At 53.1% G+C, this 13254-nt stretch overlaps 1 protein-coding gene across 2 annotated transcripts in view; it reads left to right on the forward strand.

Moving 5' to 3' along the window:
• The window catches only part of VPS41 (VPS41, HOPS complex subunit), a 172974-nt gene extending 160077 nt beyond the window's left edge, over nucleotides 1-12897 (forward strand). Inside the window, exons 24-30 of one of the 2 annotated variants that reach the window (XM_003134906.6) lie at nucleotides 630-684; nucleotides 1381-1521; nucleotides 3135-3271; nucleotides 9814-9913; nucleotides 10015-10059; nucleotides 11856-11935; nucleotides 12503-12897. In XM_003134906.6, coding sequence (XP_003134954.3) covers nucleotides 630-684; nucleotides 1381-1521; nucleotides 3135-3271; nucleotides 9814-9913; nucleotides 10015-10059; nucleotides 11856-11935; nucleotides 12503-12583 — 639 coding nt within the window. In that variant the 3' untranslated portion in view covers nucleotides 12584-12897. Of the gene's footprint in view, nucleotides 1-629; nucleotides 685-1380; nucleotides 1522-3134; nucleotides 3272-9813; nucleotides 9918-10014; nucleotides 10060-11855; nucleotides 11936-12502 lie in introns of both variants that reach the window. The other variant, XM_021079091.1, reaches the window with a different exon arrangement.

A 13254-nucleotide genomic window follows, 5' to 3' on the forward strand; every position in this document is an offset into this window, starting at 1 on the left:
CTCCTGGCGTTTACAGTCCAGGACGGAGACCAGGCTTACACGGCCGCCTGTGCACTAGAGGGGCAGCGGTGCCGAGAAGAATCCTCACGCGGCGTGAAAGTTTGTGGGAAGGAGGTTTTCTCCCAGCATCTTCTGCCTTTGCTCGTGGAAGGTTCTGAGTTGCCTCAAATATGTTATCAGTGAAGTGCTGTAGGGTGTCCTGCTCCTCTGAGAGGTCCGTCGAGACAGCCGCAGCAAAGCTTGAGGAGGTCTGTGTTTGGTTTTTACTTGATATTGTTGCTTTGGTCTGGTTTGTTGCTTTTTAGGGCCACACCCGCGGCACATGGGGGTTCCCAGGCTGCGGGTTGAATCAGCTGCAGCTGCCAGCCTACGCCACAGCCAGAGCGAGGCCAGAGCGGAGCCACATCCGTGGCCCAGACCACAACTCGTGGCAACGCCAGATGCTTAACCCACTGAGCAAGGCCAGGGATCGAGGTTCTTAACCCACTGAGCCACCAGAGGGAACTCCTACTTCGTGTTGTTTTTCAAGGGAAGCAACGGACAGTCTTTCCAACGTGGGTGATTGGCCCTGTTGACACGCGCTCTTGTCCGGTTCCCCCAGTGACCTTTTCACTCTGCTTTATTCGCAGGCTCTTGAGATCTGTCAACAGAGGAACTTTGTGGAAGAGACAGTTTATCTTCTGAGTAAGTAGCCCTTTTTCGCTTGGGCCCCTGTACGCTAAGGAACGGGTGGCGTCTCGGCTCAAGAGCAGGAGGCGTCATCTCATGGGTGATACTGAGGTGACATATTCGTGCCGCGGAGTAAACAGAACGGGGTCCGTGTCCACCTCACAGCCTAAATGAGGACCCGCGGCGGATGGGTCGCTAAGTTTACGTTGTTTGTAATGTCCAGAAGGAGGTCAGGACCTGCCAGGCTCTGGATTTGGATTCCAGATCTGCCCTTCAGGAGCCGGGAGGTCTCGGCGAGGCCCTCGCACGTCTGTGTCCTCTTTGGCCGAAGCGGACAGGCGGCAGGCGCGACCGCACAGGGTTGTCGTGGTGGCGCGTGATGTGGTTGGAGTGACGCGCGTAAGGGAGGACTCGGCCCACAGGGCACACCCTGTGAGCGATGCCTGTTACACCACGTTCCCGATGTCACGTGAGGAAGCCGGCCTTTGCCGCGGCTCTCCCACGTGTAGACAAACCAAGAGAGGCCTGATTTCTCTTAGATGTTTTATCGGGGAGTTCCTGCTGTGGCGCAGCGGGTTAGGACCTACGTGGTGTGGTCACAGCTGCGGCTCGGATCCGACCCCTGGCCTGGCAGCTCCGTGGGCCGTGGGGCGGTCGTTTGCAGAGTGTCTCGGGAAAGCGTCCTCAGAGGTGCCTGTCGCGTCCCGCCAGGCCGCATGGGCAACAGCCGGAGCGCCCTGAAGATGATCACGCAGGAGCTGCAGGACGTCGACAAAGCCATCGAATTCGCCAAGGAGCAGGACGACGGGGAGCTCTGGGAAGACCTGATTTTATATTCCATCGACAAGCCACGTAAGCAGGAAAGCCGTCTGGGACTGTAACTTGTTGCCTCTCGGTTTAGCCAGCTGTCTGTAGAGTAGGAGTCATCTCAGGGTGCTCTGGGTTGACCATATGGTGACATATGTGTAGTGAAAACAGGCCAGGAGTCCCGCTGGGGCGCACCGTGGATCGGTGGCGTCCTCGGAGCCCTGGGCCGCAGGTTCAGTCCCTGGCCTGGCACAGTGGGTGTTGCTGCAGCGGTGGCTTCAATTTCAGCTGTGGCTCAGATCTGATCCCTGGCCCAGGAACTCCATGTGCCTCAGAGCAGCCAAAAAAGGAAGGAAAAAACCCCACAAAACTAAAAAATCAACATAGGCCAGGTACTTAGTAACGCTTTCCAGTCCTCTTCCTGCACAGGGAAGCCTGGAGCCTCATCGCCTCCTGTTACCTGAACTTGAGACGGACGTGAGGCCGACCTGATGCTGTCAGCTGTGCCCCCCGAAGCATATGTTTACCTACTGCCCCCAAATGGAATAAATAGAATAACAGCCTTGATTTGGGGTTTGTTTGGATACAGGGGGCCTTTACTTTGGAAGCGTATAGTCCAGCCCTCACCCAGTCTCTGGAAACCCATAATCATGCTTGGAGGTGGACTGTATTCGGAGCTTTGCTCCTGGGGTATCTCGTCTGTCTTTCCTGCCATTCGATCAGCGTAGCAGCGAGTGTGTTTTGTTGCCTGCCCCGGCCGTTCGCCTTGCATCTCCCATCTTGGAAAGAAACAAAAGCAGTTACCTAATAGCAACACAGATCCTCTTTAGCAGATGCAGATAAGATTCAGAAACTAGTGGTCGTGATTTAAAATCTTTCCCCTCCTTTGCATTTTTTGGTACGAAGGAAGGCTTATATATTTCAAGATTTTCAAGCTCTAGAAACTTCTGGTTGTTTTTTAATAAGAGATGCAAGGAGTCCCCTGGTGGCCTAGCAGTTAAGGATTCGATGTTGTCATTGCTGTGGCTCCAGTTTGCTTTCTGGCCCAGGAACTTCTGCAAGCTACGGGTGTGGCCAAAAAAAAAGATGCAAGAGGCTGGTGGTGTTGGAGTCCGTGTCAGATTAAGGTAGTTGCGTGTACATGTGTATTTGAGTATCTTTGAGACTGTGGTTTAGCGCTGCCCGGTGGTGGTTTAAGGACCAAAAGGCGGCAAAGTGGGTTAAGGAAGCACGTCGTAACCTGGCCTGGTCTGACCTTGAATTTGGGTTTTAAAGTTGCCAGCTGTGTGGCCCCTGAACGCATTCGTTAGCCACCCCATCTTCCTCGTCTGTAAAATGGGAACAGAGAGCATCCCCTTGCAGAACATTGGAGAAAATCTTCCGTAGCTGAGCCACAGTCAGTTCTCAGTAAATATGAGCTGCCTGCCTTCGATGTCCCGAGCTCTGTTCTGAAGGAATCGTTTGTTCTCCAGTTCATTTCTCGCTTCTCAGTTGGCTTCTCCTTTAAGGAAAGTAAAGGAAGATTAGCTCTTGGAGGGATTTAGAAATGCAAGTGGTTTTACACTTACCGGAGGGAAGTCCCTTTTTCTTGGCGTTACTTTCAGCCTGAAGTCGCCTGAGCTGCCCTGCTGACAGGTGTCTTCCGTGCTGTCTTGCAGCGTTTATCACCGGCTTGCTGAATAACATCGGCACCCATGTTGACCCAATTCTCCTGATTCACCGTATTAAGGAAGGGATGGAGATTCCTAACCTGAGAGACTCCTTGGTCAAAATCCTGCAAGACTACAATTTGCAGGTAAGTAGCGGCTCCCGGGACAGAGGCGTGTGCTGAGTGAGGTGACGCCTGGGTCAGCATTGCTGGGGTCTCCTTTAGATACCAGTTCAGTTCAATAGCCAGGCTTGACTTTGGCCGGGATGCCTGGAACACTGTTCACATAGAGAGACTGGAACCACCACCCTCCACGGAAGCCATCCGTGCTTTTAACCATGCCCAGAGTTTCTCCTCTCGGTGAGCCTTCTTACATTTGCGTGGAAACACAGCAGGCTTTGGTTACCGTGGCTGTGAGATCGGGCCACCCAAACCAGTCTTCAGCAGCTTGGGTACTGTGTCCACTTAGAGGCGTTAAAATGTTTCTCAAATAGTTGGATAATTTCCTTGAAGCCGCTTCGTAACCTAGGGCCTGAAAGATGTTAAAATTCAGGATTTATGGTTAAGCTTTTGTCTGTTTCTTGAGCTCTCTCACTTTATTACGCTCGATCCCTCAGCATCTGTGATAAGAGCCACAGACCTTGTTGCTTTGATGTAAATGATCAGTAAGCGCCTCACGCAGCCTCCTGACCTTTTCCCCACAAAGCCTCTAGCAAAGGCTGCCCTGCAGAGTCCTGGGAGCTCCCACAGAACCTGAAGCTGTTTACAGCACATTTCTCTTAAAATTCTGACTCTTCTCTCTCCATCTCATTTGCACATGGGTTTTCCTTAGAATGTGGGTGGAATTGCTTCCTGGAAACGCAGAGGTTTTGAAGGCAGGGCTGAAAGAGAGATGGCGGGAGAAGGGTGGCCTCGGGGAGGGAGGGGGGGATGCCGGCAGGGGTGCAGAGTCGGGGCCTGCCTGCCAGACCTGGGGCGGTGGCCTTAGGTGATGCACTGGGGCGGCTGTGGGGTGGGAATGCTGAACCCTGACCACTGGACGTAGGTCCCTAGAACTTGTCCCTTTGGAGAAAGAATTCTGCAAAGAGAGAAAGGGTTGTGAGGCAAATAGGAGTTTTAAAGAGAGAAGAGGGGAGTTCCGTCGTGGCGCAGTGGTTAACGAATCCGACTAGGAACCATGAGGTAGCGGGTTCGATCCCTGCCCTTGCTCAGTGGGTTAACAATCCGGCGTTGCCGTGAGCTGTGGTGTGGGTCGCAGACGCGGCTCGGATCCTGCGTGGCTGTGACTCTGGCGTAGGCTGGCGGCTACAGCCCCGATTCAACCCCTAGCCTGGGAACCTCCATATGCCGCAGGAGTGGCCCAAGAAATAGCAAAAAAAAAGACAAAAATAAATAAATAAATCAAGGGAGAAGACAGGAGTAGAGAAAACACAGGCAGGCTGGGGAGGGCGGAAAGGGGGGGAGGGAGACGCAGGGCTTTGGAGGCGAGCGAAGCACGTGTGGGGCGGTCCTTCCGGGCTTCCTCTGGCTTTGGCCGGACTCACCCCGGCTCTCGGGACGGACGGACTGTAGCATCCGGGCCTCTGGGAAGGGGTCAGGATGTCCTGTGGCCCGTGCCCTCCAGTCTCCAACCCCTGAGGAAGCTTTTTGCGAGTATGTAGTTGTGGGGGTTCTGCTGGACCTCGAGGACGAGGCCTAGGTGGTCCCTGTCCTCCCCGGTCTCTGTCCTTCTGTCCACAGGGAAGGGCTTGCGCTTGCTCAGCCGGGCCCATCCGTCTCCTGCTTCAGTGAGAGGCAGGGTGCGCCGGAGGCGGTGGCTCTGCAGCATCGAGAGGAGGAGCCAGCGACATCAGGCCGTGACAGCTGGAGGGCCAAGAGCTGGTGGCCGGGGAGTGGGCTGCTGTTGCATTACAATTTCCACAGGGGTCATTGTGACCTCCTTCAGAAGAGGAGGGTGAGGGCAGAGGTCACGGTGCAGAACCCGGCTCTGGGGCAGGCGTCGTCCGCGTGGGCGCTGGGCTGTGGGCTGGGGTCCCGCGATGTCCTTGAACGCAGAGGCTGACCTCGCAGCCCACCGTGACCGGGGCCTCACGGGGCGAGGCAGCTTTAGAGGAGCGGAGGTTTCCTTGAGGACAGGATGTGACAAAACTAGGAGCCTTCGCTGAGAGGCTTGTGGGAAATCCAGGTCCAGGCAGGTAGTCAGGAGATCTCAGGACGAACAGGAGTCGTTCTCGGTAGCAGGTGGAGGCGAGCGGGCGACCCAGGGACAGGTGATGGGGAGGGTGAGAAAGGCGGGGAAGGAAGGGGACGTGTGGGGATGGGGGGTTAATTGGCGCAGGAGAGGAGCCCCGGGGGCTGGTGTGCGTGGCTCTCGAGGGCTGCAGGGCAGCCGTCCAGGCGGGAAAGATTCACTGAACGCTGAATGTGAGTCTGGGGGAGCGGGCCCAGCGTTAGCCCTTCTAAAGCTCGGGGTGCGGGGGAGCCTGATCATGCTCTGTGCCTCCTGGGCTCCCACCCCCCTTGGGTCTTCCCGGATGTGCTCCAGGTTTGCAGATTCCAGTTTGTCGTGAAGTCCTTTAAGTGTCTGTGAACAGCTCTACCCCAAGGAAGGGGACGAAATAATGACCCCTCTGTCCTCCAGCTCCACGGCCTGCAGCCTAGCTCCTAGGCTGAAAACACTTCTCTCAGCCTCTGCAGTGCCTGCAGAAACACCTGATAGATCCCTCTTCCAAGGCTCTTTCCCGAGAGCCGAGCTCAGGGTACCACTGTGTCTCACTGCTCATTTTTTCCGGCTGTATTTACATAGTTCTGAGTCAGCCAGGAATAAAAAGAAAATTATTATTGGGTGCAAAGTGAATCCTATATGAAAAATTATCTACTAAACAGCTGCTGAATCAATATTTTATCCTCTTAATTATCTTTTAAATGTCCTAAGAGCTTTTCCTTCAATTGTGTAAGAAAAACGCAGTTGGCGAGTTCCCGTCGTGGCGCAGTGGTTAACGAATCCGACTAGGAACCATGAGGTTGCGGGTTCGGTCCCTGCCCTTGCTCAGTGGGTTAACGATCCGGCATTGCCATGAGCTGTGGTGTAGGTTGCAGACGCGGCTCGATTCCCGAGTTGCTGTGGCTCTGGCGTAGGCCGGTGGCTACAGCTCCGATTGGACCCCTAGCCTAGGAACCTCCATGTGCCGCGGGAGCGGCCCAAGAAATAGCAAAAAAGACAAAAAAAGAAAAACGCAGTTGGTGTGTGAAGGAGGCTAAGCTGCATCGGTCCCGACCAGGGAGGGGCTTCTGGGGCTGGAGGGGAGGGCCGGAGCCTTGGGAGCCGCCCTCCTGGGGTCTCCTAGGGGGGGCGGGAGCCTTAGGTGTGGATCCCCGAGAAAACGCTCCACTAAAGCAGGGTGTGCAAAGAATTCCGGGAGGTCCTTCCTGTTGGTATATGAAGAAAGAGTTTACAATGATTTTCTCTGAAAAAGACTACTTTTTTTCCATTACTGGAAATTTATTTCCTTTTTCTGGGGATCACTGTAAAAATAACATCTATTTATAGGACAGTCCGAAGTTTCCAGAAAGGTTTCACATACGTGTTTGTTTGATTCTGTTGTATTCGGTCTAGCCTTTTGTTCATTTCCTAACACTGCAGTTGATTTTTACCTGTTCTAGCAGGATAAAAAGTTTCTTACCCTGTCAACTCATAAAATTTAGGGAAATTTTTGCAGGCCCGTGAATTTGTAAGAATCTGGGACCTGCTGTGCCCGCGGGGCTGGGGGAGAATGGTCCATAGACGCAGGCCCCCGAGGCCAGATGTTGGAGAAAGTTAGGCAGCACCGCACTTTGCTCATTTGCTTCGGGGACCCAGGGGCAGAGTTACAATAAAGCAGAGACACGCTTGGGGAGTTGATTCCTCAGTGAATTGCTGCTTGGAAAGAGACAAGATAGAAAGTGAGGGGAAAAGGCGAGTCATGGTTCCATCTTATTTGCCAAGTGGAGGCATTTCATAGATGACAAGATAAAGTGGTTTCAAGCCGGGCGTGGTTTCTGAAAGTGCCCTCAGAGGCTAGCCAATGCAAATTATTTCAGCGACAAGGTACGTGGCAGATTAAACACAGCTGAAGGGGAGGCTGGAAGAACCGAAACAGAGCTGACGACATTGTTCCACGTGAAACACAAAATCATTAAGGTGGAAAATAGAGAAGCGTCGTTAACAGGGACGTGGAGGTTAGAAGGAAAGCACCTCACCAGAAGGGTTTCAGAAGAATCCAAAACAATAAGAAAATCTCTAACAAAGTTGATCAGGAACATGAAAAAGGGGGGGAGAGTGTACCGAGAGATGCAGACAGGATTTAACAGCTAAGTGATGGAGTTCCCGTCGTGGTTCAGTGGAAAGGAACCTGACTAGTTTCCATGAGGACGAAGGTTGAGTCCCTGGCCTCGCTCCATGAGGTAAGGGTCCAGCATTGCCATGAGCTGTGGTGTAGGTCGAGGACGCTGCTTGGCTCCTGTGTGGCTGTGGCTGTGCTATAGGCCAGCAACTGCAGCTCTGATTTGACCCCTAGCCTGGGAACCTCCATATGCCGAGAGTGTGGCTCTAAACACACACACACACACACACACACACACACACACACACACACACACAAGCTTAAGTAAATGCTACAGTTTTATATCAGTGTATTGGAAAACTTAGGTAAACAATTTTCTAGGAAAATATAAATTACCAAAATTTACTCAAGAGCAAACAGAATAGACCTGTAGGCCCTATTACACAGATAACTTCAGAGATAGATTTTTTTGTGTGTGTGTGTGTTTTGTGTTTTGTCTTTTGAGGGCCTCACCTGCGGCATATGGAGGTTCCCAGGCTAGGGGTCCAATCGGAACTGTAGCCGCCGGCCTACACCACAGCCACAGCAACGCGGGATCCGAGCCACGTCTTCGACCTACACCACAGCTCCCAGCAACGCCGGATCCTTAACCCACTGAGCAAGGCCAGGGATTGAACCCAAAACCTCATGGTTCCCAGTCGGATTTGTTTCCGCTGCGCCACGACAGAAACTCCCAGAGGCAGATTTTTATCAAAATTTTGTTCTCTCCAAACTAACCACCATCCACATGTTCAATAAAACTGTAATCAAAATCCCAAAAGAACTTTTTCTTGTCATAAATTTGATGTAAAAATAAAAAGGCTGGGAGTTCCCGTCGTGGCTCAGTGGTTAACAAATCCGACTAGGAACCATGGGGTTGCGGGTTTGATCCCTGGCCTCGCTCAGTGGGTTAAGGATCCAGTGTTGCCGTGAGTTGTGGTGTAGGTCACAGACGAGGCTCGGATCTGGTGTTGCTGTGGCTCTGGCAAAGGCCGCAGCTACAGCTCTGATTAGCCCCCTAGCCCTGGAACCTCCATATGCCTCGGGTGTGGCCCTAGAAAAGACCAAAAAAAAAAAAAGAAAAGGCTAAGAATATCTGAGAAGAGTAAAGAGTAAACTGCTTTAGGAAACTGTTTGACAGTTAATTTAGAAATTAAAATATATACCTACCCCGTGACCAGCAGCTTCATTCGCAAGTGTTTCCCCGCGAGAGGAAAAGCAGCTCCACAGAAAGGTGTGTGCTGGCAAACCTCGGTGGCCCTGTAGGTTTGTGGCTCTGCAGTAAAGCAGACGTGTCAGAGAAGCAACTGTAATTGTTCGATTTCTCAAGGCATAAAAAAGGTATGCTTACACTGTACTGTAGTCTAAGTCTGCAGCAGCATTATGTCTTTTAAAAAGAAATGCATACCTTAAAACTACTTTATTGCTAAAAAATGCTAACCATTATCTGATGATAAACGTTTACCACAAACCTTCAATTTGTTAAAAAAAATATATATATATAATATCTTGGAGTTCCCGCTGTGGCGCAGCAGAAACGAATCGGACTAGGAACCATGAGGTTGCGGGTTCGATCCCTGGCCTTGCTCAGTGGGTTAAGGATCCAGTGTTGCCGTGAGCTGTGGTGTAGGTCACAGACACAGCTCGGATCTGGTGTGGCTGTGGCTGTGGTGGAGGCCGGCAGCTGTAGCTCTGATTCGACCCCTAGCCTGGGAACCTCCATATGCCATGGGCATGGCCCTAAAAAGACCAAAAAAAAAGAAAGAAAGAGAAAGTACAGTCGACACTTTATCCACCGTGCACGTTTCGAGCGCCACGCTTAGTAGGGGGATGAGACTGGAAGAAAAGATTGCGCCCTGCACGGGTTTGGGGCACAGACGGTGGCTCTTTAGCTGACTGGTCTGTGCCTTGTGCTTTGTACGTTCTAGGGACCCAGTGCACATTTGTACGATAATAGATGGAGTTACGGAAAAAATGGATGACTTGGGCCTAGCAGGTTTGTTCTCCGGGGCAAAGATCTGGAGGTTGGAGTGAGCCGAGCACGGCAGGCCAGGCTCTGCCAGAGAGAGGAAGCCCTGTGAGAGAATAACAAATAAGGTCGTTCGTAGAGGGGCTTCCTGGCCAGACTGGGATTCGTCTGCGATGTTGCAGAAGCCAGCAGAGCAGCTGCTCTGCGGTCTGACAGCCGCTGGGAGGGAGGGTCCCGAGGGCCGCAGATCAGCGGGCGCCTCGGCGGAGTATTTCCAGCACAGCAAAGACCTGAAGTCTCCCGCCACCCCAAGAGCTGAGTCTTCTTAAGGTGGCTTCCCTTTGCCATGTGTGCATTAGATTCTGCTTCGTGAAGGCTGCAAGAAGATTCTGGTCGCCGACTCTTTGTCCTTACTAAAGAAGATGCACCGAACCCAGATGAAAGGCGTCCTGGTGGATGGTGGGTAAGAGGGAAGGGCGGCCGTGGCCCCGCTGCCCTGCTCTGCGGAGGCCAGAGCAGGGAGGAGCGTGGTCTGAGCGCCGCCGTCTGTGTCCCCGCAGAGGAGAACATCTGCGAGTCGTGCCTGTCCCCGGTCCTCCCCTCAGGTGAGACGTGGGAGGGGCAGAAAACCCCCGAGTGTGTGTTAGTGACCAGCGGAATTAACATTTCAGAGTTAGCTAATTCCTGTCTTGAAAACGATGGAACTTCTGGGATCATCAGCTTCGCGAGGAATGCCAGCCCACGTTCCCACTCACTTGCGCTGGTTCCTTAGAGCCGAGGTTCCCAAGCTCCAGGCTGAGTCAGCATCCGAGGGCAGGCTCGTGAAAACTCTGATTGCTGGTCCCACCCCCAGAGGTGCTGATTGAGTAGTTCAGGGTGGGACCTGAGAATCTGCATTTCTGACGAGTTGCTGGGTGATGTTGAGGCTACCGGGTCAGGGCCAGTCCTCCTGCTATGGAACGAAACACAGTGAAAACTCACCATCACTCTGTTTAGATTCCACGGTGGAGAATCGTGTGTATCTGGGGAAAATCCTGCAGGTAGCTTTTCCTTTTCTTTCATCCTTGCACCGCTCTAGGGTTCTAGGCACCCACATTATGTCTCAGGTCAATAGGGACCAATATTCGCCTTCTTATGGCAACCGTGACTCCTTTAAAGATGCACGCATTGGTTTATTTACAGTTTTTGGTAGCTGTGTTTATCTTCATATAATCAAAGCATTTTAAGTAAAGATCAGAGGACATGAGGAGTGTTCGTGATTTGAAAGTGGAATTTAAAGCATCATTTTAAGATGCTAAAAAAATGCTTCTTATATATAAATTTGGAGTAGAAAAATACTAAAAGACCTGGTTTCTATACCATTTACTTAGCTTTAAGGGATTATTTAACAAGGCGAGGACGTTCCCATTGTGGCTCAATGGATTAAAAACCAAACTAGCATCCATGAGGATGTGAGTTCAATCCCGGGCCTTGCTCAGTGGGTTAAGGACCCAGCGTTGCCATGAGCTGGGGTGTAGGTCGCAGACACAGCGCAGATCCTCCATGGCTGTGGCCATGGTGTAGGCCAGCAGCTGCAGCTCCGATTGGACCCCTAGCCTGGGAAGCTCCACATGCCGCAGGTGTGGCCCTAAAAAGCAAAACAGAACAAAACGGGGCAAGAGCAGAAAAAGTCATTCCACCTTAGGGTCTTTTCTAGAGGTTTGGATTTTCAGGGCTTGTGTTAAAACCTGCAGTGGGTGTAGGGAAAGCAGCGCGCTCTCATCGTGTCTTAGGCAGAGTTTTAACAGAGGGAGACACAGGCACCTGCGTTACATAGTGAGATTCCTAATTTAGTCTGTTGAGGATCCTAAATCTTACGAGAAGTAAGCTGGCCACGCAGAGCAGGAGCAGATGAGGTGAGGTGTCCCAGCAGAAGTGGGGCACAGGGCAAGGTCACTGCCTAGGGTTTTAGCCTGGCCCTCCCGAAGTCAGCGCGTGGTCCTGGCCAGGGCGGCAGCAGCAGCTGAACAGCAGGACGCGTTCTTACACAGCCGCCGAATCCGCTTCCGCGTGCAGTGTGTCCTGACTGTTTGCAAGTGGCTGGTGGGGTTGGTGGCAGGAGGCCATCCATGTGCACACACACTGATGCTCGTTTGTACAACGAAGCCTGGCTGTTGCCTGTGCGGTGGCCTTGTCCCCAGCAGGTAGCTGTGTCACTGACTTGGAGCCCAGGCAGGTCACCTGGGACCCCCGTCGCAACAGGGCTCTCAGACCCGCCCTGTGTGCAGCCGCGCTGCCCCTCGGGAGTGAACTTAAGCGGTAGCCGTCCCCCCACCGCCACCCGAGGCAGGTCGCTGCTGGAAAACCCGGCATCTGCTGTCACCCTGAACTCTCCCCCCCACCGTCCTGCCGTCTCCCCTAGACGCGGCCAAGCCCTTCAGCGTGGTGGTCTTCCACTGCCGGCACATGTTCCACAAGGAGTGCCTGCCCGTGCCCAGCATGGTGAGTTGAGAAAATTGCTGCAGCCAGAGGGACGCGCTCCACATTATAAGCATCATCCGTCAGCTCCGCGGGTTCTCACGGTTATAAGACAGCTTATGTCACATCAGGAAATGAGTGTGCCTCCTTCTCACAGGTAGCACTGCGTGGTACACTAAACCTCACAAGAGCAGAGGCGTGAAAGCGCACCTGCTCGGGTCCCGATTGGCACGTCCACTCTAGACGGGAGCCGCAGTGAGAGGCGCCTTCTGTTTGCATGTAACCTTCTTGCCCTGATTTCTGTATCATGACACTGCTGTTTTTCAGTGTCAGGTCCCCCATGGACCCCCAGGCCACGTTGTCTTGGGGTGGGGTGTCCCTTGAGTCTCGGAATAAAAGCTGGTCCAGACAGAGTCCCATGTGGACCGACAGAAACCCCCCAGGAAAAGGAGCGAGGCGTTCATCGCTTCGTCCACCCCCCACCCCACCCCACCCCCCGCCGCCAACCACCGCCACTCCCGTCAGATTTCTGAGTGTGCGAGCAGGGCGGCCAGGTCGTCTTGTAAACTCTGCGTGTCATTACATTTGCAGAGCTCCCCTGCACAGTTCTGCAACATCTGCAGCGCCAAGCACCGGGGCCCGGGAAGTGCCATTTTGGAGATGAAAAAATAGCTCCTTCTGTGTGTCCGCCTCGTCCTCGCTGCTCTGAAGACGGTTTTTGCAGCAACCGAAGCTTTTGTTGACGCCAGTGCCCTTGAGAGATTTGTGCACGTGTGTGTCCTGCTGGAGAAAAGCTGCTTCCTCTTCTGTCTCTTAGATGTTTCTCTTTGCAGTTGATAAGAAAGTTGGGGTTTGCCCCTTTCCACGAAAGAAATGGGTGGAAAGATGTTTGCCTCGAAAGACGTGGGTTCCTGGTCATTATTTAATCATTCATCTGTTAGGTTTCCCTTCCTAAATAAAGAATGAGCCAGCGTCTGAGTCAGAAAGGACTTTTTAGGTCCTGGTGGCACTGTCCAGCCATAAAATGGGCTCCCGAGAGTCGGCCCCGCCAGCTGCTTGGTCCGGGTTCATGGGCTCCGCCGGCCACAGCTCCCCAGGTCTGGGTTTGGCTCTTTTCTAAGTGTCATCAGCTGTGGTACCTTCTTCAAGGCGCCGAGTGAAGCACCGAGCACCTTGCCACGGACTCGGCCGTGTCTGGGGACAGCGACGGCGGGCTGTCCGGCCTGGCAGGTGCTCGCTGTCGGTTGGAGAAGGAATGTTAGCCCTGCCCGCTGTGAAAGCCTCACCTGCACGGGGTGGCACGAGCATGGGCACCCTCGTAAGGAGCAGAGGAGTTGCAGCAG

This window comes from Sus scrofa, chromosome 18 (genome assembly GCF_000003025.6).
Source record: "Sus scrofa isolate TJ Tabasco breed Duroc chromosome 18, Sscrofa11.1, whole genome shotgun sequence".
NCBI lineage: Eukaryota > Metazoa > Chordata > Mammalia > Artiodactyla > Suidae > Sus > Sus scrofa.